The sequence below is a fragment of the Serpula lacrymans genome (genome assembly GCF_000218685.1).
Source record: "Serpula lacrymans var. lacrymans S7.9 unplaced genomic scaffold SERLAscaffold_12, whole genome shotgun sequence".
Classification (NCBI taxonomy): Eukaryota; Fungi; Basidiomycota; class Agaricomycetes; order Boletales; family Serpulaceae; genus Serpula; species Serpula lacrymans.
In genome coordinates, this window is record NW_006763301.1 from 76,405 (window position 1) to 104,066 (window position 27,662).

Sequence of the window (27,662 nt, forward strand, 5' to 3'; positions counted from 1 at the left end):
AAGCTGTGGGCGTTCGCGGCGAGTGCTATGTCGATTATTGCTCTTTCTCATCAAGTGCGGGTGGCCCTGCAAGAGTCAGCAGATGCTGAGGGCGTGTTGGCTCAAACATTGGCTGCTGTGGATGAATTCGTAGTTGACTGTTGCTCTTCGGACGAACCTGAAGTGCTGCTCTTTCACTTGGAAGAAGACTTACAAAACATACACAACGAGGCCGTGGATCATACATCTCTGTACCACACTGAAGTGTTTCTTGCTTTACTCTATCACCTTCGTCCTATCATCTCATCAACATCAATAATCTCGACTTGGTTTGACCTTGTTCTCCGCCCTGCTCTGCGAGAACCTAGGTTACCTACAATTGCTCTAAACCATGCCACAGAACTAATCATACATGCCGCCGAAAAAGTGGACGAGCGGTATCCAGAGAAAGTTGGAGAATTTCGCCGAAGATTACTGGACTTGTATTTATTAGATGCATATAACGAGGGGTCAGGTGAAGATATCTTGGAATGGGCCGAGTTGAGTCAGGTGCAAAGGGAGAAGAAATCTCTATGGAAATCTAATTTAGAAGACATTCTGGTGAAATTTGGACTGCAGCAACCACAGGTATGCCTTTATCGCAAAAATCATCCTGACTGTGCTAACTACCACGAAGGAGCTAATGACAGAAATCAATGAATGTTTCGCTACACCATCATCTCGCCTGCAACTGCTCATCCTGCTGAACTATTACACATCACAGGAGAAATTCCGATCTCCACTTGTTTTAGCAAATCACCCACTTATTTTCAGCCTTCTTTCATCTCTTCTTCTGGATAACTCTTCAACCATCTGTACAATCGGTCTTACCGTCCTGGTGAAATTACTTCCTATCTTTGCTGTTGAGGCATGCGATAATTTGAAATCTATTCTTCCTCAACTATTGGCCATTCTTGCTCGGATTATTTGCTGGAAGGAGCGGCCAGTCTCAGGACTTAGTACTGAGGGACAAGGCGATGAAACACAGGTCAGTGAGGAAGTGGACGCTGCACAAGATCTTGAAGAACCCTCTACTGTTCTTCAACTTCACCCTGAGCTCGATTGGAAGCGGCTCGAGTTGACGTTTAATGCAGCGCGCTCGTCCGCCCCTCCTCCCGAGAACTTCTTCTCCTGTCTTTACTATTTATTTCCCTCCAACCTGTTTCGATTTCTTCGCGGTCCCGCAATATATCTCAAGAATAACGGGTTTGATTCCCCGTATACTGTCAACTGGGAAGAGGCTCTTGACGAAGATAACATCCGTAGCAGATTCGAGGTATGTCCTGGCAATCGCAACCATCGGTTGGCTAACTGTACGTCAATGTCACTGTTAGTCACTTCTTCGGGGACGCGTTGTCAATTCACGAGTTATATGGCGTGACGCCACTGAGGAGCTCAGTCAACCAAACATTTGGGAACGATACGACGTTTCTCGCATCTCAAGTGAATGCTCGATGCTCGATGTTCGCAATGCAGTTTTAGGCAGTCACCAGGAATCACCCGAGATTTCCACCATGAAATCAACCGTTTCCTCCAGCTTGCTCCTAGGCGAAGACGAAACATCTGTTCCGACCCCCCACCCAGGTGTCGTGGAGCTGACTGTGAAGAAACCACGCATCTCTCTTCAAGACATGATCACGACTTCTGTTGCACTAAAATCTAATCTAGATGTAGAGATCGAGCAGCCATCGTCACAATGGTCGTCTGTGCTTTTCCCTCCCAGCACCAGCTCCCCTTCAAAAGGAAGCGTTCAATTACCTTCAGAGTCAGAAGTGGTATCTGAAAGTGGACACTTACCGACACATGTTGCAGAAGCGATCTCAGCTTTGCAACGTGAAGTCATCTTGTTGCGAAATGAATTGAATTTCGAACTTTGGCTGTCGCGCGAGAACATGCAGCATATTGGCAGGCTATATCAAGATCGTATACTATCCAAGAATGCGGAAGCTGAGAGGCAAGGTTTAGTAGGTACCATTCCTGGTCATCTCGGGCTGTTAGTCTGAATTTCGAGTCGTGCCAGTTTAATAAGCTTCGCCAGTACAGGGCTCAAGTTCAAAGCCTTGAACGAGAATTGAAAGAGCACAAAGCACAATCGTCGTCAGCCAGAAACAAATATGCAGACTGGAACACCGAGTTACAGAAGAAGTTGCGCGACTTCCGAGAGGAGAAAAAGTCATGGGTTACAGAAGCGGCTGCATTACGAAGTGCAGAAAAAGAAGCTAAAGTACGCTTTGGATGATTGCCCAATTACATCAGTAACGATCTTGCAGCTAACCTCGGCGTAGACTGCGTTCGTAGCTCAAGGGAAGCTACTTGCAGATGCCACGAAAGAAGTTTTCGAGCTCCAAACTCAGAAGAAAGAAAATCAGCACAAAATTGATCGACTGCACGATTATGAGCGGCAGATCGAGCAGCACATAAAGATGCAGCGGTTATGGTGCGCGCAGACGTCTCGGACATCTTTGAGATGAAATTCTAATGGAGCTGTATAGGGATTCGGATTTCGAAAAGTTCAATCAGCGCGCTGAAGAAATGCAGTCAATGATAACTGAGTACAGGAAGATGGAAATACGTCTCGAGTGTTACGAGAAGACACAAAGTGAGATGAATGATAATGCTCGGTGAGGCACAATTTTGTCGAAGCAAGATTTTTTGTTCATTTCCTTTATAGTTGTTATCGTCGCCAGATACAAGCTCTTGAAGCTCGTTTGACTCTCGTGCAGAAAAGGAACGAAGCATCGCGACATTTACCTCCGGCCGAGATTGCGGCGTTCATTGCTGAAAAATCTGCACTCATGAAGATGAACAAGGAGCTCCGAGATGAGAATGCGGATCTCAGGGACGAAGTGGAAGAGATGATGGCAATGCTAGAAGTGCTCAAAGCTCAGATCAGTGGACACCGAGGCTTGATATCTGAGCCTCGATCCAGCCCGACGTTATCTTCCAGCTTGCCGATGCCATTTTAACTGCTTCCACATATTACCTGTATCCGGATTACATTGCGGTATTTTCAATGTTTCAATGTACATGCTATTTATGTTCCCTAAGACACAATTTTACCAACAACGTACAGCCTTGAATGATATTATCGTGATAGCAGACGTTTGTGACAAGAAAGGCAAGAGCTACAGTAGCTTACCGAATGTTCTGGAAGACATCGAACTTTAGCAGGCGTGAGAAGCTACCTTTGGGGGCACGCGTCGAAACTTCGAGAACGAAAAAGTGGGAGTACAAAAGGATGGAGGACTGATCAAATTTCGTTGCTGGTTAAGCTTTCTTCATCGCATCTAACCCCCAATTCATCAGTGTTATATCTTAGCTTGTAAGTGCGATAGGTATCGATCCCATATACAAGCTCATAGTTTTCTTGCACAGCCTAAAATGGCCACCGAGAGCTTTGGATTCCAGGCTGAGATCAGTCAATTGCTTGACTTGATCATTAGTAAGTTATCGAATCTATAACAACATGCAAGCAGTAGATCTAATCATTGTCTCAAGACACCTTCTACTCCAACAAGGAGATCTTCCTTCGTGAAATCATCTCTAACGGATCCGATGCTCTCGATAAAATCCGTTATGCTTCCCTAACTGACCCATCCGCTCTCGACACTGAGAAGGAGCTCTACATTCGTATCGTTCCTGACAAGGAAAACGGCACCTTGACTCTCCGTGATACTGGTGTAGGTATGACCAAAGCTGATATGGTAAACAACCTTGGTACTATCGCCAAGTCCGGTACAAAGGTCAATTTTTATGTATCTATCTTCGATGTGTTTAACGTTTTCTAATATTCGATCAGGGTTTCATGGAGGCCTTGAGCTCTGGTGCTGATATTTCTATGATTGGTCAATTCGGTGTTGGTTTCTACTCTGCGTACCTTGTTGCCGAGCGTGTGCAGGTTATCTCTAAGCACAACGATGACGAGCAATACATTTGGGAGTCTGCTGCAGGTGGTACTTTCACCATTACCCCTGACACTGTCAACCCTCCTCTCGGTCGTGGTACTGAGATCCGCCTGTACCTCAAGGAGGATCAGCTCGAGTATCTGGAGGAGAAGAAGATCAAGGATATCGTCAAGAAGCACTCTGAGTTCATTTCATATCCCATTCAACTTGCCGTGACGAAAGAGGTCGAAAAGGTTAGTTAAACGTTTTCCTAGTTTTATTGGACATGTGTTGACCAGTCGCGAATTATAGGAGGTTGAGGATGACGAGGAAGCCGCTGAGGAGGAAGAGGATGCTGACAAGCCCAAGATTGAGGAGGTTGAAGATGAGGATGAGAAGCCCAAAGAGAAGAAGACCAAGAAGATCAAGGAGCAGGAGACTACCAACGAAGAGCTCAACAAGACGAAGCCTATCTGGACGCGCAATCCCCAGGACATCACGGCTGACGAGTACGGCGCTTTCTACAAATCGTTGACTAACGACTGGGAGGAGCATCTCGCTGTAAAGCATTTCTCCGTAGAAGGACAGCTCGAGTTCAAAGCTATTCTCTACATTCCTAAACGGCAAGAGTTTTTTTGTTGTGATCACGAGAGCAGATATTGACTTCTTGCCCCCTTAAGTGCACCTTTCGATCTCTTCGAGACGAAAAAGAAGCGCAACAACATCAAACTTTACGTTCGCCGTGTCTTCATCATGGACGACTGTGAAGATCTCATTCCCGAGTATCTCAACTTCGTGAAGGGTATCGTTGACTCAGAGGATCTTCCTCTCAACATCTCTCGTGAGACCCTTCAGCAGAACAAGATTCTCAAGGTCATCCGCAAGAACATTGTCAAGAAGTGCATGGACTTGTTCAGCGAGATCGCAGAGGACAAGGACAACTTTGCCAAATTTTACGAGTCTTTCGGAAAGAACTTGAAGCTCGGTATCCACGAAGACGCTCAGAACCGCAGCAAGCTTGCTGAGTTCTTGCGCTTCTACTCTACGAAAGCGACCGAAGAGCAGACCTCGTTGAAAGGTAGGCGGATTCTCTTCATTTTATGATGAGATGTATTGACATATTTTCAGATTACATCACTCGTATGCCGGAGGTGCAAAAGTCGGTTTACTATCTCACTGGTGAATCTCTGGCTGCCGTTCGCGATTCACCATTCCTTGAGGTCCTTAAGAAGAAGGGCTTCGAGGTTCTCCTGCTCGTTGACCCCATTGATGAATACGCCATTACTCAGCTGAAAGAGTTCGATGGCAAGAAGCTTATCTGTGTCTCGAAGGAAGGGCTGGAACTCGAGGAAACCGAGGAGGAGAAGAAAACTCGTGAAGAGGAGGCTGCTCAATTCAGCGACCTATGCACCACGATCAAGGAAGCCCTCGGTGACAAGGTTGAGAAGGTTGTTGTCTCGAACCGTATCACCGACTCTCCTTGCGTTCTTGTCACTGGTCAATTTGGATGGTCATCCAACATGGTGTGTGGATATTATTATCTTCGTATAGCGTAATCTAATTGCATTTCATCATAATAGGAACGAATCATGAAAGCCCAGGCTCTTCGTGACTCTTCGATGTCGTCATACATGGCCTCGAAGAAGACTCTTGAGCTTAACCCCTCGCATGCCATTATCAAAGAGCTTAAGAGAAAGGTCGCTGAGGACAAGGCTGACAAGTCTGTTCGCGATTTGACTTACCTTCTCTTCGAGACTGCTCTCCTTACCTCCGGCTTCTCGCTTGATGACCCCACGTCGTTCGCCAAACGTATTAACCGTATGATTTCGTAAGTGGATTTCATAAATCACTCTTGAGATACGTTATCTTATCAAAATATAATAGGCTTGGTCTTGACGTTGATGATGAAGAGGAGGAAGCTGAGCCAGCGGCTGGCGCTGATGCCTCTCCACCAGTGGAGACTGCTTCGACGTCTGCCATGGAGGAAATCGACTAAATGTAGCATATGTATTAACGACCCTTTTACTCTTTTTACTATTGTCATTGATATCGCACTTTTCTTTTTCACTTGGTTGCATCTTACGAGCTGGTATTAAAAAAATTCATCTAGTACTGCATGAATACAAGATATATTCCACATGATATTTTCTGCGTGATGTTTGCAAACCTTCGTGATTAAGTCGCCAGTCTATTCTGCACTGTATATTGAATTCATATGCAGAAGTTAGTTGACAGTTTATATGACAAAATCAAACAAATACCAGCATAAGATGAGAAACACGCAAGCAAAATGAAAAGAACGCCCAAGATATAAGATAGAAAAAATAATCTGCCCCAGTGAGGCTCGAACTCACGACCTTCCGATGAATCTGAAGTGATAACAGTCGGACGCTGTGACCAACTCAGCCATGGGGCATGTATTTTGCATTCGTTCCCCGCCATTATGACCGAGACATCATTCCCAATACATTTCACTCGAAGTTGTGTAGCCTATTTTTTCTTCTGTATCAATCTATGAACAGCAAGAATGCTAAGAGCTTCTTATTTTACCTTATATGTCTGTTGAGCTAAGTGATGAAGAAGTCTCCGTAATTCATTCGACACACTGTTTGCGGTATGAGTCATAGTGATGCAACTGATATGGAGTCATCCGAGTCGCTGATATGATGGCAGGATGATAGTAGGCCCTTTATTTTCGATTTCTTCGACTCGATAGCTACCACCAACGTCAAGTTTCTCTATGGACCACAGAGTAATAAATTTCGGTGCTGGACCTTCTGCACTGCCCGAGCCAGTACTCGAGGAAGCCATGAAAGGTCTCCTCAATTTCCAGGGCACTGGCATTGGAATAGCAGAGATTTCTCATCGCTCCAAGGAGTTTGGTGCATTCTTGTCTAATGTCGAATCTCTCATTCGATCCCAACTCGGCGTCCCTTCCACCCACTCCATCTTGTTTACTCAAGGTGGTGGTTCGGCTCAGTTCTCAGCGGTCGTGCTGAACTTCCTTGCAAGGCATCGGCTGCTTCATCCTGAGTTGAGTGGTGAGGATCCTGTTTTGGACTACGTCGTGACAGGGTCCTGGAGTAAGAAAGCTGCTGAGGAGGCCAAAAGACTCGGAGGTAGTAAAGTCAACATCGCAGCGGATGCCCGAAAACACTCGCAGGATCAGAAGTCCTTCGATAACATCCCTCCACACGATGCATATACGTTCTCTGCCGACCCTGCCCTTATCTATTATTGCGAAAACGAAACGGTTGATGGCGTGCAGTACTCGAACAATGAATCTGCGCCATCGTCCTTCCCTTTCCATCTCCTCAAACAGGGCAGTCTTCTACCTCTTGTCGCAGACTACTCGTCCTCCTTCATGTCTCGCCCCATCCCGCACTTGGCAGACCATGCTTTGATTTTTGCTGGCGCCCAAAAGAACATCGGTCCCGCAGGCCTTACTGTCCTGATCGTCAGACAGGACTGCATCGTCGATGTCGACGCTGCTGCTAAGCTCGGGGCAATCCCAGTCCCCCTGACAATGTCCTACAAAACGCTTGCAGATTCCAAGAGTCTCTACAACACACCTCCCGTGCTCACGATCTTCATCTCAGGGTTGGTGTTGCAGCGCATGAAGGACCAGGGTGGGGTCGAATACTACGCCGAGGTTAACAGACGGAAAGCAGAGAAGGTCTATGAAGTCTTGAAAACGGGTAAATCAAAGGGTGTTTTACACGGGAAGGTGAAAGAGGGTTCCGGTAGCTGGACGAACATCGTCTTTGATGTCCTCGGTGACGGGTTAGAAGCCAAGTTTTTGGCGGAGGCGGAGAAGCTAGGCATGAAATCTCTCAAAGGTCATCGGTAGGTCCCTTTTTCTCCATCTTTTGTTTCAAAATCAATGATTTATACAACGCGTTTTTCTTTATAGATCTATCGGAGGTGTGTAACGCAGCTTTCCCATCACCAAACAATCATTTTGCAAGATTCACTGACTTCTATATTTTTTCTAGGTATCCGTGTTTCATTGTACAATGCTATCACAGAAGAGCAGACAGATAAACTAGTCGCATATATTTTTGACTTTGTAGAACAGAATGCACCCCAAAGCGTCCAGTACTAGTCAAAGCAAATTAGCATGTACTATTGGTATGGTTGACTATTTACCCTTTATATGTCTTACTATTCAGTTACTTTCAATAAGTCACTTTGCCGGAGTGGTTAACGGGATCGCCTGCTATTTCATAGTTCAGCGGTTGGGCTTTGCCCGCGAGTGTTCGAATCGCTCAGGTGACGAAATTTTTGGCCTCTTTCCTGTTCCATATTACATAGCAAGGTAAAGGACCACCTTTCTCTCCTTCTCCTTCCACCGACTCATCGAATTCTAGTTTGAGATGACTTGAAAATGGGACAGCAAGCGTCAGTGAAATTGACGAACCATGCTTTTTTAATTAGTTACTTTATTCTATTCATCGGCATGGACATGTGTATGTACTCATCTGAAACATCAACAACGTAAATTGCAACTAACTTGAATGGAGCAGTAGACAAAGCTGAGCAATAAGCAACTGGCTGGTAGGAAGCTAGCAATAATGGGAAATCAGAGAAAACGAATCAAATCAAAGCTAAAAACTGCGCATGGAAATTAAAACGGGAGACATTGACATTTGACGTTGAGAGGCTGCAAAAGAAATATGCACTGAAGATATAGCAGAGCAAACACAGATATTACTGGTGGTCCAAATGACGAAAGAAATTCGTGCAAGTAAAAGATGCAAAGATCATGCGCTAAGGCTTCGTAACAAGGATACATTCGGGACCGATATATTATCAGAAATATTTGTTGAGTTGTTGAAAAATTCGTTATTAACTGCAGAAAAGATGCTGGTTCGATATTTCGATTATATGCTGATACGCATTGTTGCAATGATGAGATCGAAGGAGATATAAGGCGATAGGGACGTGATATGCCTGTAGTCGATTATTCCACCTTTACAGCATTCCGCTGCTACGGTGATTACTCCAGAGCAGGGAGTACAGGCATGAGGTTATAAAAGGCGATACGACTGGGATCAAACGCTGCATGTGGTGGAGGGGTCTGCGGGTTTACTGACATACAGTCAGGAGAATGATAGGAGGAAGAGATATTTCGCGGCGTGTGTACTTCTGAAGAATGAAGATCGGCAATGGTTCCCAAAGGATTGGAGCGTAAAGAAGTCTTTCGGCGGCGAACTGGCCCTGGGCCAGTGGGTATTATAGAATCAGGAAAATCTTCTGCCATTGGTATCTGGGAAGGATTTGCGGTGCAGCGTCGATGTGCTTCAATTGGAGAATCAAGGCCTGAAGCCCATTTGTCAAAGATAGCCGCCCCGAAGGAGTCGAAAGGGCAATCCAATCGGGGGGAGTGGTGTCGGAGCCTAGAAGAGCGAACGGTGCGCTTTTTCCCTCGACGCCTGGGAGTGGAGACACAAGGAGGCGGGGACTTGGATTTCTAAGAAATGAATCATCGTCAACGAAAATCACACAGGACATTAGCGATGAAACTTACGCAAGAAGGATAGATTGGCTCGACGAGAGTAATAGGCGACAACAGTCTCGGTGGGCTGACAGCGACGGGTGAAGAGGCTGGACGCTGTGATATACGTTAGTAAGCGACGACAGTAATAGGGGTTGGATGGTGGTCGATGTTGGCTACGTACCGAGGGCATTTCCATATCTTCAAGGATGTGTGAGTGCGAGTGTACGTGAGCGGGTACACGTTGCATTGCTGTGAGCTGGTAAGACGGAGAGGCGACACGCGGCAAAGGGGAGACTATGGAGGGCATTGTGTGTGAGAGATTGGAGGATAATGATACAGATGGTTAAAATAGGGCTGGTTTATGGTTTATAATCGGATGTAAAGATGGGGCATTATTGTGTTGGGAACGGGAAGACAGGCGAGGTTGTAGCTTAAGGGAGACAATGGGGAAGACCTGCGAGAAATTAAGGGAGCGTTCTGACCAGAGCTCGCCCAATTAGGAATCTGACTTTAAGTACGGGATTATGTCAGCAAGCGTCGAGGAGAGCGCGTCTCCCAACAACGATCAAACTCGATTTCTCGTATCCTCGTGGTCACCATCAATTCTGCTTATAGCCTTAAAGTAGTCATCATTTAATTTACACACATTCTCGCTGACATCCTTTCTTCACTTCAGCGAACCTATCGGGTCATGTCAGTTCAGCATGTAGTCGTCACATACGCGACTCTCCACGCTTTTCGCGCTTCAGAAAGCTGGATTCATGTACATGATGCCCTCCGTTCACAACTACCTCTCCGCAACATTCACTGGAAGTCTGCTTCCCGCCCAACTCTCAGGACAATACAAGAACTGGGTGTCTCTTTGGTCCCCCTAGACTCTATCCGTGACGAACTGACCTCACAGATACCAGTTACCTTGCTCGAGAAACCCTTCTTAAATCTCTACATCGTCTTTTGTGAGGTAATATACTCTTCATCTAAACTAATCGTTTCAATAGCATGACATATTTGTCCTCCTCCAGGATGTCGAAGCATATAGGACAACCGTAAAGAGGCAGATCAAGGATTGGCACAACTTAGTAATCCAAAAGAAAAACCAGGAGTGGCTCATACTACATATTGTGCGCCCCGATGCCAGAACAACAGATCGAAGTTTTTTCAACATGAAAGGATCCGTCTTGGACAAAATAAAAGCAGATTTCAATGTCGATAAGCGGGACAGGTCCTTGCAAAGCTCTTGTACTATTCGGCGTCATAGCTGAAGTGTTTGCTAGATGTGTTCAAATCGCGTGGTCTACCGGACTAAATAGTCCAGCAATATGGGCGGACCTCATAAACAAATTCAAGGATGGGTTACTTTCCGCGTTTGACTCTGCAGTTTCCCAGAGAGAGGATGAAGTCAAACGCTCTGAAAGTCAGAGGCACATGCCAGGCTGGAACTTCTGCACCTTCTTTATCCTCAAGGCATGTTTTCATGTTCTCAGTGCCACAATGTAGTCTTGTCTGTAGCTAATCAATGTACATGTCGTGTAGGAAAGCCTCGCTACCTCGTTTGAAGGAGTTAATTTATATGAAGACGCCTTAATACAATATAACGAACTCGAAGCTTCATTCCTTCAAGTTCTCAGAGAGAAAAATCTGTCCTGGTTTGGCAGCCTCATTCATCCTGCCCCAAAGGATGATTCATCACCTCTCCTTTCTGTCATCAAAAAACCTTATCGGGACCTTATCCTTGCCAACACCATCTCAATCTTTGACTTCCGTATATATCTTCTCGCACGCCAGTGTGCTCTGCTCAGTCAACTGCGGCAGCCAATTGAAATATGCAAGAAGACTATCAGTTTCCTGGAAACGGTTGGTAGGCGACTGCGGGAAGTAAAAGTGAGTTTCTAGGCATCTATCTTGATTAGATATCTCTGCAACTGGCTGTGTTCAATTCTAGGCCATATTGCCCGAGTATTTCATCGAAACATGGGTATTTTCGTCTGCTCTCAGTGTCGTAGATCAATGCGACGTGTGGGCGGCGGGCTGGAAAATGGAAGGTTCCTTTTTGGCCCACTTCAATGCCAATAAAGGGGAGCTTGTAGACGTTGCAAAACGTCAAGTCAGTGTCAATTGGTTGCATCCGGAGATTTTGGCTAACTTCTCTTAGCTCGACGTACTAGGTGTGGAAATTGGTCATTTGCCATCAAAGCTCCCATTTTCTTTGTCTCTGCCCAGTGTCCCGACACCTCCAACTTCATCTGCTGAAAAACGTAAATCCTCTCAACGAATAAGCCAAAGCGACATCATCTCGGCTATCGGCGACCGTGAACTGTTCTATGATCTGTACATTACTACCTGTAACCGTGCAATAGACTTGTACGCGAAAGCCGGGCGTCGAAAATTCGCTCTCAAGTTACATGGTGCTCTTGCAGCACTTGACGTGTACGTACCCAGTTCTATAAATTGTGACGATAGTATATATATCTGATCTGACTAGTCATCGTGAGCGTCTTTCGAATGCTCTAACCATCTTCGCGTCATTGCCAGCGCACTACGCCCCTCATATGTGGTCTTCTCTCGAGTCTTTCATGTTATTCCGTGCGATCGAGGTTCATGCAGGGCTGGGTAAGCCACATGATCGAGAATGGATCCACATCATACTGTCTTTTCTCAAGACACATGTAAATGACACGAGTAAGGAGCTATTGATGCCTGAGGATGACATGAGAACATATGTATCCCAGGTCGTTGGCGCTCTGAAGGCTGCTGCTTCTGAGCTTGATACAGGTAGAAGTTCCTTGAGCATATATTCAACCTGTGTTTTGACATTTAGCCGTCGATTTAGACCTGGCTCATCCCGATCATCCCGCCATATCAATGCGAGTCATGAACGGCGCCAAGAAACTGGAGACAGAGGATAGTTGTTCATTAGATATCGTCATCCATAATCATCTACCATGCGTCAGTGGCCTCGTATACCATGAAATCTGTTTGCTTACCGATTCATTAAGGACATACCTATCGATCAAGTAAGCGTAGTCTTGACTGGCCGTGATGGGGATCGTTTGTGTTTTAAAACCAATATGGATCAACTATCTCCAGGAAAGTCAAAGCTGACTTTATTCTGCCCAGTAAGTAAACTATCTACGGTTCTAAAGTAGTTATAAACGCGCGCATATATGTAGACTTCGTCTTGGGGTACGTATGTCCTTGAAAGTAGCGAAGTACAGATGTCGCGCTTGCAGTTCCAATGGAATCGCAAAGTTACTGCAGACAAGGCACCATCTTCGCGATATCGCAACATTACATTGGTGCGAATACCTCAAGATTCATCTTCCTTGGATATTCGCATTCAACAACCACGTCAAAGTGAGTCTACTTTCATAATTGAGATGACAAGAGTAATTTATTCATCGTTCTTAATGTAGTTGAGCTCGGATCAACTTCGAAAATCCTCCTGAAAATATTTACTGGTCGTAATGAGGTATCCAAGGCTTCAATCAAACTTTCACCTCCTCCTGGGATTCAGTTTAAATTTTCGGAGGCTCTATTGGAGAGTGATGGTAGATGGAAAACATTACTTTCATAGAACAGATCTAAATGTCTCTCGCTTTACTCAGGCATAGGAAAATTAGAAATTACGAATGACTCGCTCACGCTTTTAGACGCTCCTAAAGATTCAACTATCGCTATATCAGTCCCTCACTCTGATGCTTCAGCTTTTCATGCCATGGTCAGTCTGATATTTATGACTTTGCGATTTCAATAATTGATATGTTGAAACCAGAAAGTTGCAGTCGAAATTAACTATATTACGACTCACGGTGTACCACTTATGCGGACTCTCAGAGCAGCGAGAGTCGTCGCTGTCTCTTTGCCTATCTCGGTTAACGTAGAGGATTTTTTCCGTGGAAAAAGGTATGTGTGGCAACGATACAGATCGCATTAAGAGACCCTCTAAATTATTATTTGACAAGACTATTCTCAAAATTCACGGTCAGTACAACCACCCATCAGCACGTCCGGATACGCTCCGCACAGCTAGTGAATCCAGAAGGAGAACTTGAAAGCGTAAAGATCGCAGGATGTCGTCCTGGTCCACAACTCGTCGTAAGTAGTCAGGCCAATAACTGTGATGGTATATTAATCGAACTTAAGACGGTCACTCCCGCCATTCCCGCCAACTTCCTCTTTTCTATGGAATCTTCCAATGGCCCAGGTATGCTCGGCATGATTTTGTGCATGGAGATACTGATGAGTTGACGTAAATAGTGCGGGAGGCACTAAATCTCGTCATCAGATATAGACTACTACGAGAAGGTCTGCGGGAAACCACTATCATATAATTGTTTCGGTCACTCACTAGCATTCAAGAGGTCGAGTCTCTAATTCACAACTCTATCGAGGCAGTTATCCCAGATTACTCAAAGCTGCAGGCAAACCGACATCTACTTATCAAAAAGCTGGTGGCGATGTTGGAGGGCAATTCTAGCTGGGTTGAATTGTACAGTCTGACGGGCGAACTTAAGTTGCCTCCTCGAGCTGACCCAGATATTGAATTCGAAGAAGCAATCATTTCCGTAGACAAGGTATAATTTGACAAATATATTGCTATAGCATCCTTGATGACAAGCTCTTTACAGGTATTGTCGCAGATTCGACCGTCGGATTTACCGGATTCTTCATGGAGTGAAATCATAATTCCCGTTGATATGCCAGTAATGAATGTAGGGAGATTCGTTTGGAAAGGTTTCCAAGAAGAAGCACTCACATGTATTTCTCTGTCAGATTGTTGTCGCTGTCCAATTGCGTGTTCTGTCGACGCCCTTCTGTACGAAGGCGCAGAACGATAGTTTTCTTCCAGTATATGCGGGGCAGCCGATATCGGCGACGCTGACAATAAAAGCATCATTCCACTGGGGTGATGCCGATACAAAGCCACAAAGCTACACAATGCGATTTGACGTCGAAGAAACGTTGAGGGATTGGCTAATATGCGGAAGGAAACGTGGTGACCTATCAGTTCAAGTACGTTCGAAGTTGTCGCGTCTTCTCTTTTTCTGAGTTTACATCAGGATGGAGAGACCTATAGCATACCGGTAACGTTAATCGCACTGCGCCATGGCGAGCTGGCTTTACCTAAAGTTGCTGTTCGGCCTCTTCCCCTGGTTGGAGACAGTGGTTTGTCAACCTCCCTCCCCAGCACAGACACGTACCAACTACATGGTGCTGAGACGATTCTCGTACTTCCAAGAGGAGGAAGAAGCACATTCGTAGTAGATATGGGTGGGGAGAATTGATGAAAGTTTCACATTACACAACACATGGTGTGAATGATATGTTTGCGTGATGCTAAGACTATTTTGCATAGTATGCTTCGACACCGAGTGCGTTCTTATCGCAACGTGAGTAGTTCACCAACGAGTGAGATTAAAGCCTTCAGAATATGACCTTTCCATACAACTTTTAATTTACATTCAAGCAGTATCTTCCGTGCATGTCATCACCTTAACCACACCGATCAATTAATGAGAACCTATCAGTTATGCAGTAGCCATGGGAAGGCCACGGTAAGGGCGGGGTACTCTTGTACTCAGCATCCAGCAATCGAAATATCGAAATAGAGACGTGGCAGTCTCATACTCCCATCTGATTTGCCAGTTTTTCGATCCGTTCTGCAGTCAACCAAATCCGCCGCCTGTTCCTCATCGACCCACTTTGCGTGCATCTCTTCAAATATGCCCATCCCATTTTAGCTTCATTTGCTGCTGAGGATACGTCCCGTGGGATTTCATACCAGGGTGCCATATTTTTGATCCACATGCAAACCATAGCATCACGATCTGAAGCAAAACCCAAGAGTTGGAAACGAAGGCTGCGAGACGAGGCAGGAAAAGCGATAAAGGTGTTCAAGGGAAGAAGGAGTGCTATATCTGTCAGCACTTCAATAGGAAGTTTTTCAATCGAAGAAAGACCTGCTCGTGACGTCGGAGGCTCGAGTAGTATAGGAATGGCATCAGGATCCGAAGAATGCATGCCTATAGGGAATCTAAAATCACCAAGATAGCTCTTCAGCAAGGCTCGAAGAATACACAAGACCAAGCGTGCCTGTCTGGAGCCATCCAAATCCAAAAGTTTCCATCGTTTATGATAGCCTGCTTCACGAGTTTCACGTCTTCAAGTCTCTCGAGGTCGATCAGAGCATCACGCGATATACCGGGTATGGGATCGGGAAATTGTTCTCGCTTCAATGTTATTTCTCCGTAGTCAATCTCGGGCAGTCCATAATCACGTTGTGAGACAGATTTTCCTTGGTGCATAGCCAAACGCCAAAGACGTTCAGGAGTCACCCGTCCGTCTGTTGCGAGAGCTAGGATGGGCAAAGACGCTGTTTGCACCATGATGATTGCACCAAAGGAGACCAGATAATGAATATTCGATGGGTTAGGAAGAGGTGCAGCTACGCAACTAAAGTCCCAAAATTCGCCCATGGAGCAGTGTGGAATCACACGTATGGAAGAGTCTGGGATACGGAGAACGTCTTCCTGCCGCTCCACAGGGTCCTCGATTCGAAAGAAAGGCCTACCATCCTCGTTTATAGCGCCTTTTATACATAAGAAAATCAGGCTTTTAGACGATATGTAGTGTATATCGGAAGATTAGCCATACGCACCGATGACAGTCACGTCTTCCTGTCCTCTTCTTTCATCCCCATCAACCAGTGTGCGAAGGGCTTCCAGTAAGACGGCGCCAGGTTCTCCCTCTATACCGTCGACCTCAAAAATATCGGATATGCCGCTACTTGCGATTTCAGGAGTACATCCAGAAAGCTATTATGGATCCTCAGTGAACCAAGTTTGACATGTTCCTCTCAGAAAATATAGACTAACCAGGCAGAAAACCATGACTTTTCCCATTGCATTTCACTTGGTCGAGAAATGACACAGCGTTGATCTTACAGTTTAGTAAAGCTCCTGGTACACGACCTTGCCGCATGTGTTGTCATTCTGGCTTGCATTGTAGAGACAGGCGCCTGAGGCTAATAAGTCACATTTTAATGAGCACAGGATAGATCTGGCCGTGCCTCAATTTTCGCATTTATCTGGTGAAGGGAATTGTTGGGTCTGGCGTTTTAGCTATAAATAAGTTCTACATGCTATTATATCTCCCTCAGGCTTGCAGTGGTCTATACTATTGCATATTTGCTGCAGAAGCTGACTTCACTTGTGGTCCCGATTTCATCTGGTATGCAGGCAAAGTACCATCGGCGTGACCAAACCCAATGCCTAGCAGCAACAGAGCATTCCCTAACAGTAGCAAGCCAGACGACCTTGGAGTTGAAGGAAAAATATTCCACGCATACTCGATAGCCAATAGAATCGCGAGCCTGGTTGGTCTGGCGTTAGAAAAAATCATTTCCTTTGATAAAATAGAGCGAACTGCATACTTTAAGATGACAGGATAACGTGTCCTGAAAGTTAGATAAGGTAGCTGTTGCGCATACCACGCATAAAACTGATAGTGAAGAGAACGCGCGAAGAGAATGCCGATGAGGTTTGAGGTAAACAGTGTAGTTGCAACGACTGGCAGATAAAGGTGAGTTAGGTGGAGAATCAAGAGGCAGAAGAGAAACGAACAGTTCTGTGATATTGGAGCAAGACCAGCTGGAGCGGAAGGGCGTCGAAAGCCTTTGCGAAGCACACTCCAAACCCCACCGTCACCCCTACACCATCTAGACAAACCAAAAGCAATGAGTGTGGAAACGTGGCCAACGAGTAATCCTTTCGCCCATTTTGGGCTAAGAAACGTCTCTTCATCGACTATCCGCCAATTGACTGTCCATTTATACAAAAACACCCTTGAGAGATCGAAAGCACAATGAAGGTACGACCAAGGATTTTCGCGTAAGAAAGGGAAGGCCATGAGAACTTGGGTAGACGCTATAATGAATAGATGGTATAGGGTTGCAGTGAGGCCACAACGCTTGAAGAGGACCACCAAAAGCCCAGGGAGAAATAGTAGCACCGACATTTTTACTGATAACGCACAGCTGATAATGTTTTCCATTAGCGCTTTAGCTTTTATGGCTCTTTGCTTAAATTACCTGAAGAGCAAAATACCGATGGAATACCGACCACTCAAAAGAGCTAAGACTGCTGCCTGAGTAGCCACTACTGCCCAGCAATCATTAAAAAGTCGCAGAACAAAGATTGAATGCAGTCTTTTGCTGAGAGGCAATAGTAGCAGGGTCCAATTAGGAGTTTTGGTCTTGCTGTAGATGCCACATGTCAAAATGAGGGAAAGGATATATAGAGCACCATAGATCTGCTGAGCAAGTGGAAGGTTTTTCCCTCCGGAAGTGAGAATGTGAAGTAGATGGTGGATGTGAACGTGTCCGGCTGGGTAACTGCGTTTATAAGTCTTACTGGGGAACGTCAAAACACAAATAAAATAACTCACACAAGGGGTCCTGTAGGCCCAGTGATCTGCGAGTAGTCACGTTCTCCCTTCAGATACAGGTCGATATGGATCATGTAAGTTTCCCAGTCTATCTCCGTGTCTGTTCAATAAATCGGTTATGCGACGAAAAGGCGATACGAGGTATAGTGGATTCTGACATGGCACATAGCGAATTATGAGTTGTGTAAGCACAACATCGCCGAATATAACCAGGGTAGCCGTGTACCAGAAGTATTTCGGATTAAACAAAATGGTGTGTACTAGATTAAGTAGCAAATTCAGAGGAGAACGAGAGGACGCCGAGTTTTTTGTGGACATGAATGTGAGCTAACACAGGCAGCATTACGACCGCGAACATACTTGACAGGACCGATTTGGATGTCGCTAAATATAGCTAACACTGCAGCACACAACTGGCATGTAGTATTTAATATCCTAGTTCAATGCATTACATGTTTCTCCATTACATTTATTGAACATTGAGCAAATCCACCGGTGTTTGACACATTCTCTTTTATATTTCCCAGCTATCAGCCTGTAGGACTTGAGTGGGCGCATAGGGATGCAAAAATCTGTGCAATGACAGAAACTGCAATCATGTGTGTGCAATCACTTAGCCAAGGCAGCGCGTAGCACTGAAATCTGTCTCTCAAGCGTTTTGCGACTTGGTCCACCAATGGCGGTCCTTCTTTCTACGCTGGCTTCAAAGTCAAACACTTGGAGTACATCTTCAGAGAACTTCTCGTGCAAGCCTTGGTAGTCCTCTAAAGTGAGGTTATCGAGCTGACACTTGCGAGACTCGGCCAATGCTACGGCACGACCAGAGATGTGATGTGTTTCACGGAATGGTATCTGAAATAACTTGTTAGCTTAAACCAAACTTCAAACGATAAATGAAATACAAACCCCTTTTCGAACTAGATAGTCGGCCAAATCCGTGGCAAGGACATCCATAGTCAAGGCTGCTCGCATTTTATCTCCGTGAACCTTGATTTAACTTGACTTAACGACAAAATTGTGAGATACCAAATATCAGCTCGTACCTCCATCGTAGCGATAACACCCTCGGCTATCTTCAGTGACGCTGAAGTATGGTCGACCGCATCAAACAGCGGCTCTTTGTCCTCTTGCAGATCCTTGTTGTATGTCGACGGTAGCCCTTTCAATGTCATCATGAATCCAGCCATCTGCGGATATCGTCAGCTAAGACTAATTATGCATATCTTGTAAGAATACTCTACATTTCCAAAAATACGACCAGATTTTCCCCGAAGAAGTTCAAGCGAGTCGGGGTTTTTCTTCTGCGGCATTATACTGGAGCCAGTGCTGTAAAAGAAACCATCAAGAAAATATATCGAGCACGTTGTGTATGACATTACCTGTAGGCATCACTCAAGGTCACAAACCCAAATTCAGCAGTTGAGTAGATGATCAAGTCTTCCGCCAAACGGCTCATATGAGTCATGGTCAAACTTGACCACATCAAGAACTCGACAATGAAGTCGCGGTCCCCTACGCCCCACATACTGTTTTCAGCAACAGATGCGAAGCCTAGCTCCCTTGCGAGGAATTCTCTGTCGACACCAAAGGGGTTGCCTGCCAATGCACCGCTTCCTAGCGGTAGTACAGATACGCGAGGAATCAGTTGCTGAAGCCGCTCGAGGTCATTACGGAAGGAAAAGGCATGCGACAAGAGAAGATGGGACCAACGAATTGGTTGACCTCGCTATAACATGAGATGTATGAGCCTTTCAGTGTAACAGCAGTGCAATATTTTAACGCACCTGCAGATGAGTGTATCCGGGCATGAGGATGTCTCTCTCATTATCAGCGCGTTCTACCATCACACGAATCAAGCCCTTGAGGCCAGACTCAATGTCAGCGACCTCGTCAAGGAGCCACAGGCGCATGTCAGTCGCGACTTGATCATTTCGAGAGCGTCCGGTATGCAACTTTCCTCCGAGAGGACCTATGAGCTCACTAAGACGTCTCTCGTTCGCTGTGTGGATGTCCTCATCGTCAGCTTCTGGTTTAAACTAGAAAAGGCGTGTACGGTGAGATGCCAGGATGATCATATCATAACATGTACTGATGCTTACGGTGCCAGCCTTCCATTCTTCGCCAACAGTTAGCAAGCCTTCAGTGATCTTTACCTCTTCCTCCTTGGTCAGGATACCGACCAGAGTAAGTGCTTTTGCGTAGGCGATGGATCCACGGATATCGGCATCATGCATGCGCTGGTCATACTTGAGCGATTGATTAAATGCATGCATGCTAACTGATTATTAGCTTTGAAAACAGTATGAAAAGAGATCGACATACAGGGGGTCTGTCTTCCCTGTAAACCTTCCACCCCATAGCTTTTGTTTTGTTGGTTGGTCTGTCATGGGAGATGTGGGTAGAAAATGTGGTTGGGGCTGGCTGGTACGACTTTTAAGACTGAGTCAGTCGGATCAGTGATTAGATGGACTTAAGACTGCCATCGCTTGATACTGTCGTTTCCCCGGATAGCCTACACATGGCATGCCGTTCAAACGCTCACGTTCCCACACTGTAAATGGTATACAGACTAAAGCCAGATATTGTTCACAGCCCGCTGGAATTAATTCATATGGTTCAGACAAACCAAATTATATACTTTGGCTTATACACACCATATGAATGCTACCTGATATGGGCTGTATAAACTATATCCAAAAGTAATAATATAGTTGCACAAAACTGTACTTAGATAAATAGTTTACTAGAACTATACTGTAATGTAACAATTTGGTTTTCCAAGACTATACCATGGAAACAGGGTATTAAAACCATACCATAGTGATATGTATATATACAACTATACTTTGATAAATAGTGTGGTAAAATCATACTGTAATACACTACTATAGTTGCATAAGACTGTATCTGGGTAAACAGTGTATCAAAACTATACTACAGTAAAGTAATATGGGTGTATGGGACTGTACTTCAGTAAACAGTATATTGAAACCATACTATAACATACTACTATGGTCATATAAGACCATACCTTAGTAAACAGTGTATCAGAACTAAACCATAGTACAGTAATATGGTCGTATAAGACCATATTTTAGTATATAGTATATTAAACCCATACTGTAAGATAACTACTATGATCATATAAAACTATACCTTAGGAAACAGTATGTCAGAACTGTACTGTAGCATAGTAATATGGTTATATGGGACCATACTTTAGTAGACAGTGTATCAGAACCACCTCATATTTAGATTATATGGTTTCACAAGACCATACTTCAATAAATAGAATATAGAAACTATATTGTATTTGAGTAATATGGTTGCATAAAACTATACTATGATAAACAGTTTATAAACACTATACATGTTTTTTTTAGTATGGTTTTGATATACCATTGCAAATGTTATGGTTATATAATACTATATCAATATGGTTGCAGAAAACTAAACTTAAATAATAATATATAAAAATACAAACCCAGGATTTGAACTTGAGGCCTCATAGTATTGTAAGAGTAAGACAACCAGATTTAACCACTGCACTATTACCACTATATATATTGTCCAAATATTACATGCTATAAGCCTATAAAGTTGTCTAGTTTTAATGGACTTAGAATAATTTTGTGAAAAAGTGTAGCAATATAGTTTCCCCACACCATATCCAAACAATATTATAGCACCATACTACTAATATGGTTTCTCAAAACCATAATAATAAAATAGTGCATAAAAACCATTTCACACAATATAGTCACCTAAAACCATATTATTGTATAGTTGTCAGATACTATTTCAGATATAGTTTCTACAAACCATATTGGTAAAAAATAATATAGTGGTATAAAACCATATCATAACCAACATGTAGGTATAGTTTCTCTAAACCATAATAATCCACTTGTATAGTTTGTACACACTATACAGGTACTTTTGTACATTTATTTAAATACCTTGAATATAATTTTTATCCACCTTGTGGCTCAGTGGTTTAGTTTTCTACTCAAAATATTGACTGACAACAAGGCCTTTGGTTCAATTTTTGATGGTGACAATTTTTTTGAAATACAATGAGATAGTCTCTAGGAACCATATCACTGAATTAATTACAGCCAGCTGTGAATGCAATGTGGCTAAATGCTGTATACATCCTAAAGTGGTAAACTCCCCTCCAAGTTTTTCCAGCTCGAAAAACAACATAGTTGTCGAGTCCCGCTTTTTTCCTCACTCGTCACGCAGAAATCACGTGTTTCTGCCAGTTCCGCAGGTATCATGGGTTGTGACCATGTGATGTCCGTATAGCAGTAGGCACATCCGGGAAAAGGGGGCAGGCAACGCAGGCCCGGCTGTTCAAACGCTCACTGTCTACCACTTTAGGACGTATACAGCATTTAGCCACATTGCATTCACAGCTGGCTGTAATTAATTCAGTGATATGGTTCCTAGAGACTATCTCATTGTATTTCAAAAAAATTGTCACCATCAAAAATTGAACCAAAGGCCTTGTTGTCAGTCAATATTTTGAGTAGAAAACTAAACCACTGAGCCACAAGGTGGATAAAAATTATATTCAAGGTATTTGGGGTGAATGTACAAAAGTACCTGTATAGTGTGTACAAACTATACAAGTGGATTATTATGGTTTAGAGAAACTATACCTACATGTTGGTTATGATATGGTTTTATACCACTATATTATTTTTTACCAATATGATTTGTAGAAACTATATCTGAAATAGTATCTGACAACTATACAATAATATGGTTTTAGGTGACTATTATAACGACTGAGCTGCACTACTGGAAGAAACCAGGCAGACCCAACGTCAATCTCAAGCAGGTAGTTGAACAGGTTGTATAAAGACTAAATCAAAAGCTAAGGTATGTACATTGTCGAGTGTCTACTTATATATGTAAGAACTCATGTCAGCCATGAGGCGCTGACTGATAGACATGAGGATGTAGCGTGTAGCTTGGTAAGATGATTTGTAAGTAATCACATGACTTGATGTCACGTGTAAGGAGATAAAGGAAAAGCTATGTGATAAGATAAGGAGAGATAAGAGTCTCGATGTCTGAGTTTGAGAGGAAAGGTGAAGTGTCAGGTGTGAGAGAAAGAGATCGTGACATTACCCCCCCTTTAGGATTTTCGTCCCGAAAGGTTGGGTCAAATTTGCCATTTTCCCAATTGAATATTTTACGATTGTGAGATGGTGTAGTAAAGTTTTCGAACATTTTGTAACGAAGTAAGATATTTATTCGGCGTGGGGCAGATGGGAAATGATTGTGGAAGTCTTTGACTAATTCTGGCGAGTTTTTGACATTTCACTCAGGCTCCCATGTTTGTTCTTCTTTTCCGTATCCTTTCCAGTGTACCAAATATTCTAACTTGTCACGTTTCAATCGTGAGTCAAGTATTTGTTCTACTTCGTATTCTCTTTGTCCGTCAACTTCTGCAGGAGGTGGAGGTTTAGGTTTTTGTTGTCCCAAAAAAGTCGGTTCTTTATAAGGATGTAGGATTTTTTCGTTGAATACCGGTGTCATGCACCAAAGTTGATTGGTAGCATGGACAGGTGTCAATAACGAAGCAAATATTCAAAAAGACTCGCCTTTGCGCCACACAGGCACAGTGCCACGTGGAATAGTAATTAATATTGCCCTTTTTGAACTTGTGGCTGATCAGCACCACCTCTATTAGGCAATCCAGTCACGCTCACCTTTGCTTTTCCATCCGGTACTTTCCGTGTTTTGGCATTTCGGCAAATTTTCGCGTCGCCACTGGCTACACATTGCATTGCGCCCTCGCTTTTGTCGTTTCCCTTACTCCCCTTCCTTTGCCTAGCCCCACCATGGGCCCCTTCCTCTCCTTTTTATTCTCACCTGACGGTCGTTTCTGGATCCCCATTCTAATCCACTTTTCCGTCACCTCCACCCTCCTCCTCCTCATCTTATTTGCACCCCCACCATTTCTGATGTCACCACTTCCTATCCGCTTCCGTCGCTGATCCGTTGACTACCACGTGCCACTGCTGATATCAGCAAAGCCCCGGCGGCCGGTTCAAATAGGGCAACAGGTCCATCTTTATGACGTCAATCTACCATCATATACTATCAAAACATTGGTCGCTCGTCTTGCCTGGTTGGAGCGTGGGTGGGTAGTTTTTGAGCTGGAGAAGGTTCATCCCCTTGCATCGCCCATGTTCATCGCTGTCCCATTCACTTGGGTACACTTATCTTTTGTCCATCGTCTTTGCTACAGCTACACCTATCACACGCTGCCTGGGACTCACTTGTTCGTTCAAATCCTGTGTTTGTATTTTTATATATTTTTATTTAAGTTTAGTTTTCTGCAACCATATTGATATAGTATTATATAACCATAACATTTGCAATGGTATATCAAAACCATACTAAAAAAAACATGTATAGTGTTTATAAACTGTTTATCATAGTATAGTTTTATGCAACCATATTACTCAAATACAATATAGTTTCTATATTCTATTTATTGAAGTATGGTCTTGTGAAACCATATAATCTAAATATGAGGTGGTTCTGATACACTGTCTACTAAAGTATGGTCCCATATAACCATATTACTATGCTACAGTACAGTTCTGACATACTGTTTCCTAAGGTATAGTTTTATATGATCATAGTAGTTATCTTACAGTATGGGTTTAATATACTATATACTAAAATATGGTCTTATACGACCATATTACTGTACTATGGTTTAGTTCTGATACACTGTTTACTAAGGTATGGTCTTATATGACCATAGTAGTATGTTATAGTATGGTTTCAATATACTGTTTACTGAAGTACAGTCCCATACACCCATATTACTTTACTGTAGTATAGTTTTGATACACTGTTTACCCAGATACAGTCTTATGCAACTATAGTAGTGTATTACAGTATGATTTTACCACACTATTTATCAAAGTATAGTTGTATATATACATATCACTATGGTATGGTTTTAATACCCTGTTTCCATGGTATAGTCTTGGAAAACCAAATTGTTACATTACAGTATAGTTCTAGTAAACTATTTATCTAAGTACAGTTTTGTGCAACTATATTATTACTTTTGGATATAGTTTATACAGCCCATATCAGGTAGCATTCATATGGTGTGTATAAGCCAAAGTATATAATTTGGTTTGTCTGAACCATATGAATTAATTCCAGCGGGCTGTGAACAATATCTGGCTTTAGTCTGTATCACCGCAGAAAAAGTCAGATTTTCCACGATCAACATGTGGCGAAAATCTAGACATTTTCGCCACATGTTGATCAGATGTTAATCAGATGTTGAAGGATCAAAATGTGATCAAAATAAGCATATGTTACACCACATATCTATGAAATATTAAGCACATTTTGACAGTCTATTTGTGCATGAATATCTCCGAATTCCATTATAATTACTGAATAATATTGTACATATTATGTAATTACCATACTTATTCCTATATACTGCTTTTTCGTTGGCAAAAATGTTCTTATAATTGTCCCTAGCTTGGGATCGTCATCCTTGTCGATGGCAGGCAATAAAATATGATTCGTTCTCCTTTATATATACAAGTCTGCAAAGAAAAAACCCCCCAACCTGCAAAAACCCCATGTCCTCCACACCAAACCAAAATATCCAACGGCTGAATGCTTTAGTTGAGCTTGTTGAAGAACTAAAGGCCGACCACGAAGGATTTAAAGGGCTTGCAGCGAAACGATTCCAGGTTTTGAGTGCCGAGGTTCAGCTCCTACAGACCAACAACAAACATCTGAAGCATGAGAATCAAGACCTTAAGAAACAAATCAATGTACTTACTGATATATTAGGTGTCCAGTATGTTGACAATGAAAATGCTGGCGAGGATAGTGATGACAGGACAGTGTTGGAGGGCTCCAGTGATCTGCGAGAGGGAGCGTTCCAGATTCCTAACGACGGTGCAATGTCTGCTGACCAAGCGCAGAAGAGCCTTGGTGCCGTTTCATCAAAGCCTGTCAGAGTGAGTGTCGAGATAGAAAAAAACTCACCCACTAATAACCCAACAAGGATGCAATCCTCGAGGCCTTTTCCCATTACATGGGGATAAGCAATGTCCAGCCAAAAAATCTACCCGCCTTCCCATTCGGCATATCCAAAGATCACCAAAAATGGCCTAAGGATCCTTCAACTCAGAAACCGTATCACCGTTACAATTGGACACTTACCGCAGATGACCCAACCAATGCAGAGTCTCTTCAAGAGATCCAAGCCTGGGTCATGGATAATGCGCCCACTGAGATTCCAGAGGCCGCCCCAATGATCCAGACTGTTCTCCCTAAAGACCTGAGGCAAAAAATTCGCAAAAAATATCAGTACCTGTCAAGGAAATATTGCAAAAGGCATGACAAAGGAGCCGACGTAGTGGAAGAGGGTCTTGAAGATGAAGGAGATGTCCGCAAGGCCTTAAGCAAGGCTGTGAGAGACTCAAGAGCTGAATCAGTAAGTCTTCACCGTCACCTAGAAACGATTACTCACCTAAATCAGAAACTTGAACAACACATCCGGAAACGCCCATTATCGTGGTATGAAGACTCCAAGTACGATGTGGCCTTTATCATCAATGCCATGTCAGATGATGAAGATGATCCTGACTGGAGACCGACATCAGCTGAAATCAAAAACTATATAAGTCATGCACCTGACTATCGCAGTCCATTAGTAAGTTCTTGCTTCAAGATACAACAAACTCAACTCACCAGTATAAAGCTCCACCAAATCCTCACCGAAATTGATAAAATCCCTGACCCAAATCCTACCAAAGCGAAAGCCATGACAACACACATTTGAGGTGATACAATCAGCAATTATAAATTGCCTACAGCAAAATTACTCAAAAACCGGCTACGTGCATGGCAAATTCGAGAGGACTTACTCGAGCGTCCTGACTACCAAATTGGTTCCCTCCAAATTGCACCAAACGGAAAGGCCTGGGGAGACAACAGTGACCCGGTGGATGATGACCAGACAGGTGGTAAAAATTGTAAGAGAGCACATCCTGGAAATGCAACTGAGAAGTTAGTCATCAAAATAAAACGACCTCATACTGTTGCTCAGCAAGAAGCTGGAAATGACCAAGGAGCTGTGACAAAAGCGCAGTTGAAGTTAACAAAAGCCCTTGAGGGAGGGAGTTGAGATGAGCTTTTTGACGAGGTTCTGTGAGGCAACAATAAACTATAACAAAAAACGAAACCTGTCTCCTTCTGCTCTTGCAGGGAGTAAGAGGTTTGATGAGCTTGAGGTCGACAGACGCTAGTAAATATAGCGAGTAGAGGATTTTGGGAGGTAAGCTCAAGGGTTTTTGGTTGAGGAGTAAAGCGGGTAAATTCAGTAATAGAAAATTAAGGAGCTATACATAAATAGGTAAGACTATATAGTGAACTGTTTGTTCCTCAGACCGAAAGGAGAATCAACGAAAAGTGGTCTGAGGAATCAATCGGCCAATAAGAAAAAGAGAGAACAACTATTGTACAACTTTTAACTTGATTAATCAGCAGGTGAGAGGTTTGTACTAATAATAGAGGTTTGTTACGCGTGTTTAGGAACCGTATCCTCATGATGAGGTACAATCCTGAACAAAGTGTTTATTAGTATATCCAGGCTGTACTGGGGCTTGGAGCTGGTTGGCGAGATGCCTACTACCAGTCCCTACTCAGTGTGCTGGCTGGCTGGGAATGATACCCAGTCTCTGATCTGTGATATAAAGTGGTAGCGATGGTTAAGAAAGCCTGTGAGGGCTATGAGAAGTAAAATG

At 43.7% G+C, this 27,662-nt stretch overlaps 11 protein-coding genes across 11 annotated transcripts; 5 read left to right on the top strand and 6 right to left on the bottom strand.

The window, feature by feature from the left end:
- Positions 1-27: 27 nt before the first annotated feature.
- On the top strand, positions 28-3,050 carry SERLADRAFT_452048 (uncharacterized protein; the record flags this gene model as incomplete). The annotated part of the gene is made up of 7 exons (XM_007321801.1): positions 28-606; positions 656-1,294; positions 1,353-1,982; positions 2,039-2,242; positions 2,304-2,455; positions 2,511-2,639; positions 2,690-3,050. The coding sequence occupies 7 exons, from the start codon at positions 28-30 to the stop codon at positions 2,982-2,984; spliced, it is 2,628 nt and encodes an 875-aa protein (XP_007321863.1).
- A 230-nt stretch (positions 3,051-3,280) lies between these two features.
- SERLADRAFT_397816 (uncharacterized protein) lies at positions 3,281-6,043 on the top strand (the record flags this gene model as incomplete). The annotated part of the gene is made up of 9 exons (XM_007321802.1): positions 3,281-3,340; positions 3,394-3,460; positions 3,517-3,761; positions 3,818-4,156; positions 4,215-4,525; positions 4,583-4,980; positions 5,031-5,425; positions 5,483-5,730; positions 5,787-6,043. 8 exons carry the CDS (start codon positions 3,400-3,402, stop codon positions 5,896-5,898), a joined length of 2,109 nt encoding a protein of 702 aa, XP_007321864.1.
- Positions 6,044-6,608: 565 nt separating this feature from the next.
- Positions 6,609-8,089, top strand: SERLADRAFT_475287 (uncharacterized protein; the record flags this gene model as incomplete). The annotated part of the gene is made up of 3 exons (XM_007321803.1): positions 6,609-7,748; positions 7,816-7,826; positions 7,898-8,089. 3 exons carry the CDS (start codon positions 6,643-6,645, stop codon positions 8,005-8,007), a joined length of 1,227 nt encoding a protein of 408 aa, XP_007321865.1.
- A 194-nt stretch (positions 8,090-8,283) lies between these two features.
- On the bottom strand, positions 8,284-9,707 carry SERLADRAFT_475290 (uncharacterized protein; the record flags this gene model as incomplete). Its single annotated transcript, XM_007321804.1, has 3 exons — positions 8,284-9,375; positions 9,433-9,516; positions 9,584-9,707. 3 exons carry the CDS (start codon positions 9,647-9,649, stop codon positions 8,902-8,904), a joined length of 624 nt encoding a protein of 207 aa, XP_007321866.1.
- A 234-nt stretch (positions 9,708-9,941) lies between these two features.
- Positions 9,942-14,709, top strand: SERLADRAFT_452051 (uncharacterized protein; the record flags this gene model as incomplete). Its single annotated transcript, XM_007321805.1, has 21 exons — positions 9,942-10,024; positions 10,079-10,363; positions 10,425-10,624; positions 10,677-10,866; positions 10,936-11,283; positions 11,345-11,506; positions 11,555-11,829; positions 11,885-12,174; positions 12,233-12,348; positions 12,399-12,518; positions 12,573-12,756; positions 12,816-12,950; positions 13,008-13,120; positions 13,175-13,305; positions 13,365-13,497; positions 13,546-13,606; positions 13,660-13,707; positions 13,762-13,976; positions 14,031-14,114; positions 14,176-14,415; positions 14,463-14,709. 20 exons carry the CDS (start codon positions 10,094-10,096, stop codon positions 14,685-14,687), a joined length of 3,540 nt encoding a protein of 1,179 aa, XP_007321867.1.
- Positions 14,710-14,943: 234 nt separating this feature from the next.
- SERLADRAFT_397836 (uncharacterized protein) lies at positions 14,944-15,277 on the bottom strand (the record flags this gene model as incomplete). The annotated part of the gene is made up of 1 exon (XM_007321806.1): positions 14,944-15,277. One exon carries the CDS (start codon positions 15,193-15,195, stop codon positions 15,025-15,027), a length of 171 nt encoding a protein of 56 aa, XP_007321868.1.
- Positions 15,278-15,648: 371 nt separating this feature from the next.
- SERLADRAFT_475298 (uncharacterized protein) lies at positions 15,649-16,406 on the bottom strand (the record flags this gene model as incomplete). The annotated part of the gene is made up of 4 exons (XM_007321807.1): positions 15,649-15,775; positions 15,857-15,991; positions 16,061-16,217; positions 16,278-16,406. Coding segments are annotated over 4 exons (444 nt in total), but the record flags the coding sequence as incomplete, so codon positions are not given.
- An 84-nt stretch (positions 16,407-16,490) lies between these two features.
- Positions 16,491-18,185, bottom strand: SERLADRAFT_475301 (glycosyltransferase family 58 protein; the record flags this gene model as incomplete). Its single annotated transcript, XM_007321808.1, has 6 exons — positions 16,491-16,774; positions 16,835-16,970; positions 17,025-17,437; positions 17,492-17,794; positions 17,848-17,947; positions 18,006-18,185. The coding sequence occupies 6 exons, from the start codon at positions 18,163-18,165 to the stop codon at positions 16,579-16,581; spliced, it is 1,308 nt and encodes a 435-aa protein (XP_007321870.1).
- Positions 18,186-18,246: 61 nt separating this feature from the next.
- Positions 18,247-20,293, bottom strand: SERLADRAFT_475303 (putative argininosuccinate lyase; the record flags this gene model as incomplete). Its single annotated transcript, XM_007321809.1, has 8 exons — positions 18,247-18,699; positions 18,754-18,834; positions 18,891-19,034; positions 19,089-19,173; positions 19,227-19,573; positions 19,632-19,883; positions 19,947-20,121; positions 20,170-20,293. 8 exons carry the CDS (start codon positions 20,232-20,234, stop codon positions 18,457-18,459), a joined length of 1,392 nt encoding a protein of 463 aa, XP_007321871.1.
- Positions 20,294-23,388: 3,095 nt separating this feature from the next.
- Positions 23,389-23,803, bottom strand: SERLADRAFT_397843 (uncharacterized protein; the record flags this gene model as incomplete). Its single annotated transcript, XM_007321810.1, has 1 exon — positions 23,389-23,803. The coding sequence occupies one exon, from the start codon at positions 23,798-23,800 to the stop codon at positions 23,636-23,638; it is 165 nt and encodes a 54-aa protein (XP_007321872.1).
- Positions 23,804-25,484: 1,681 nt separating this feature from the next.
- Positions 25,485-26,930, top strand: SERLADRAFT_410481 (uncharacterized protein; the record flags this gene model as incomplete). Its single annotated transcript, XM_007321811.1, has 5 exons — positions 25,485-25,682; positions 25,710-25,871; positions 25,919-26,350; positions 26,396-26,569; positions 26,733-26,930. 5 exons carry the CDS (start codon positions 25,485-25,487, stop codon positions 26,928-26,930), a joined length of 1,164 nt encoding a protein of 387 aa, XP_007321873.1.
- Positions 26,931-27,662: the final 732 nt, after the last annotated feature.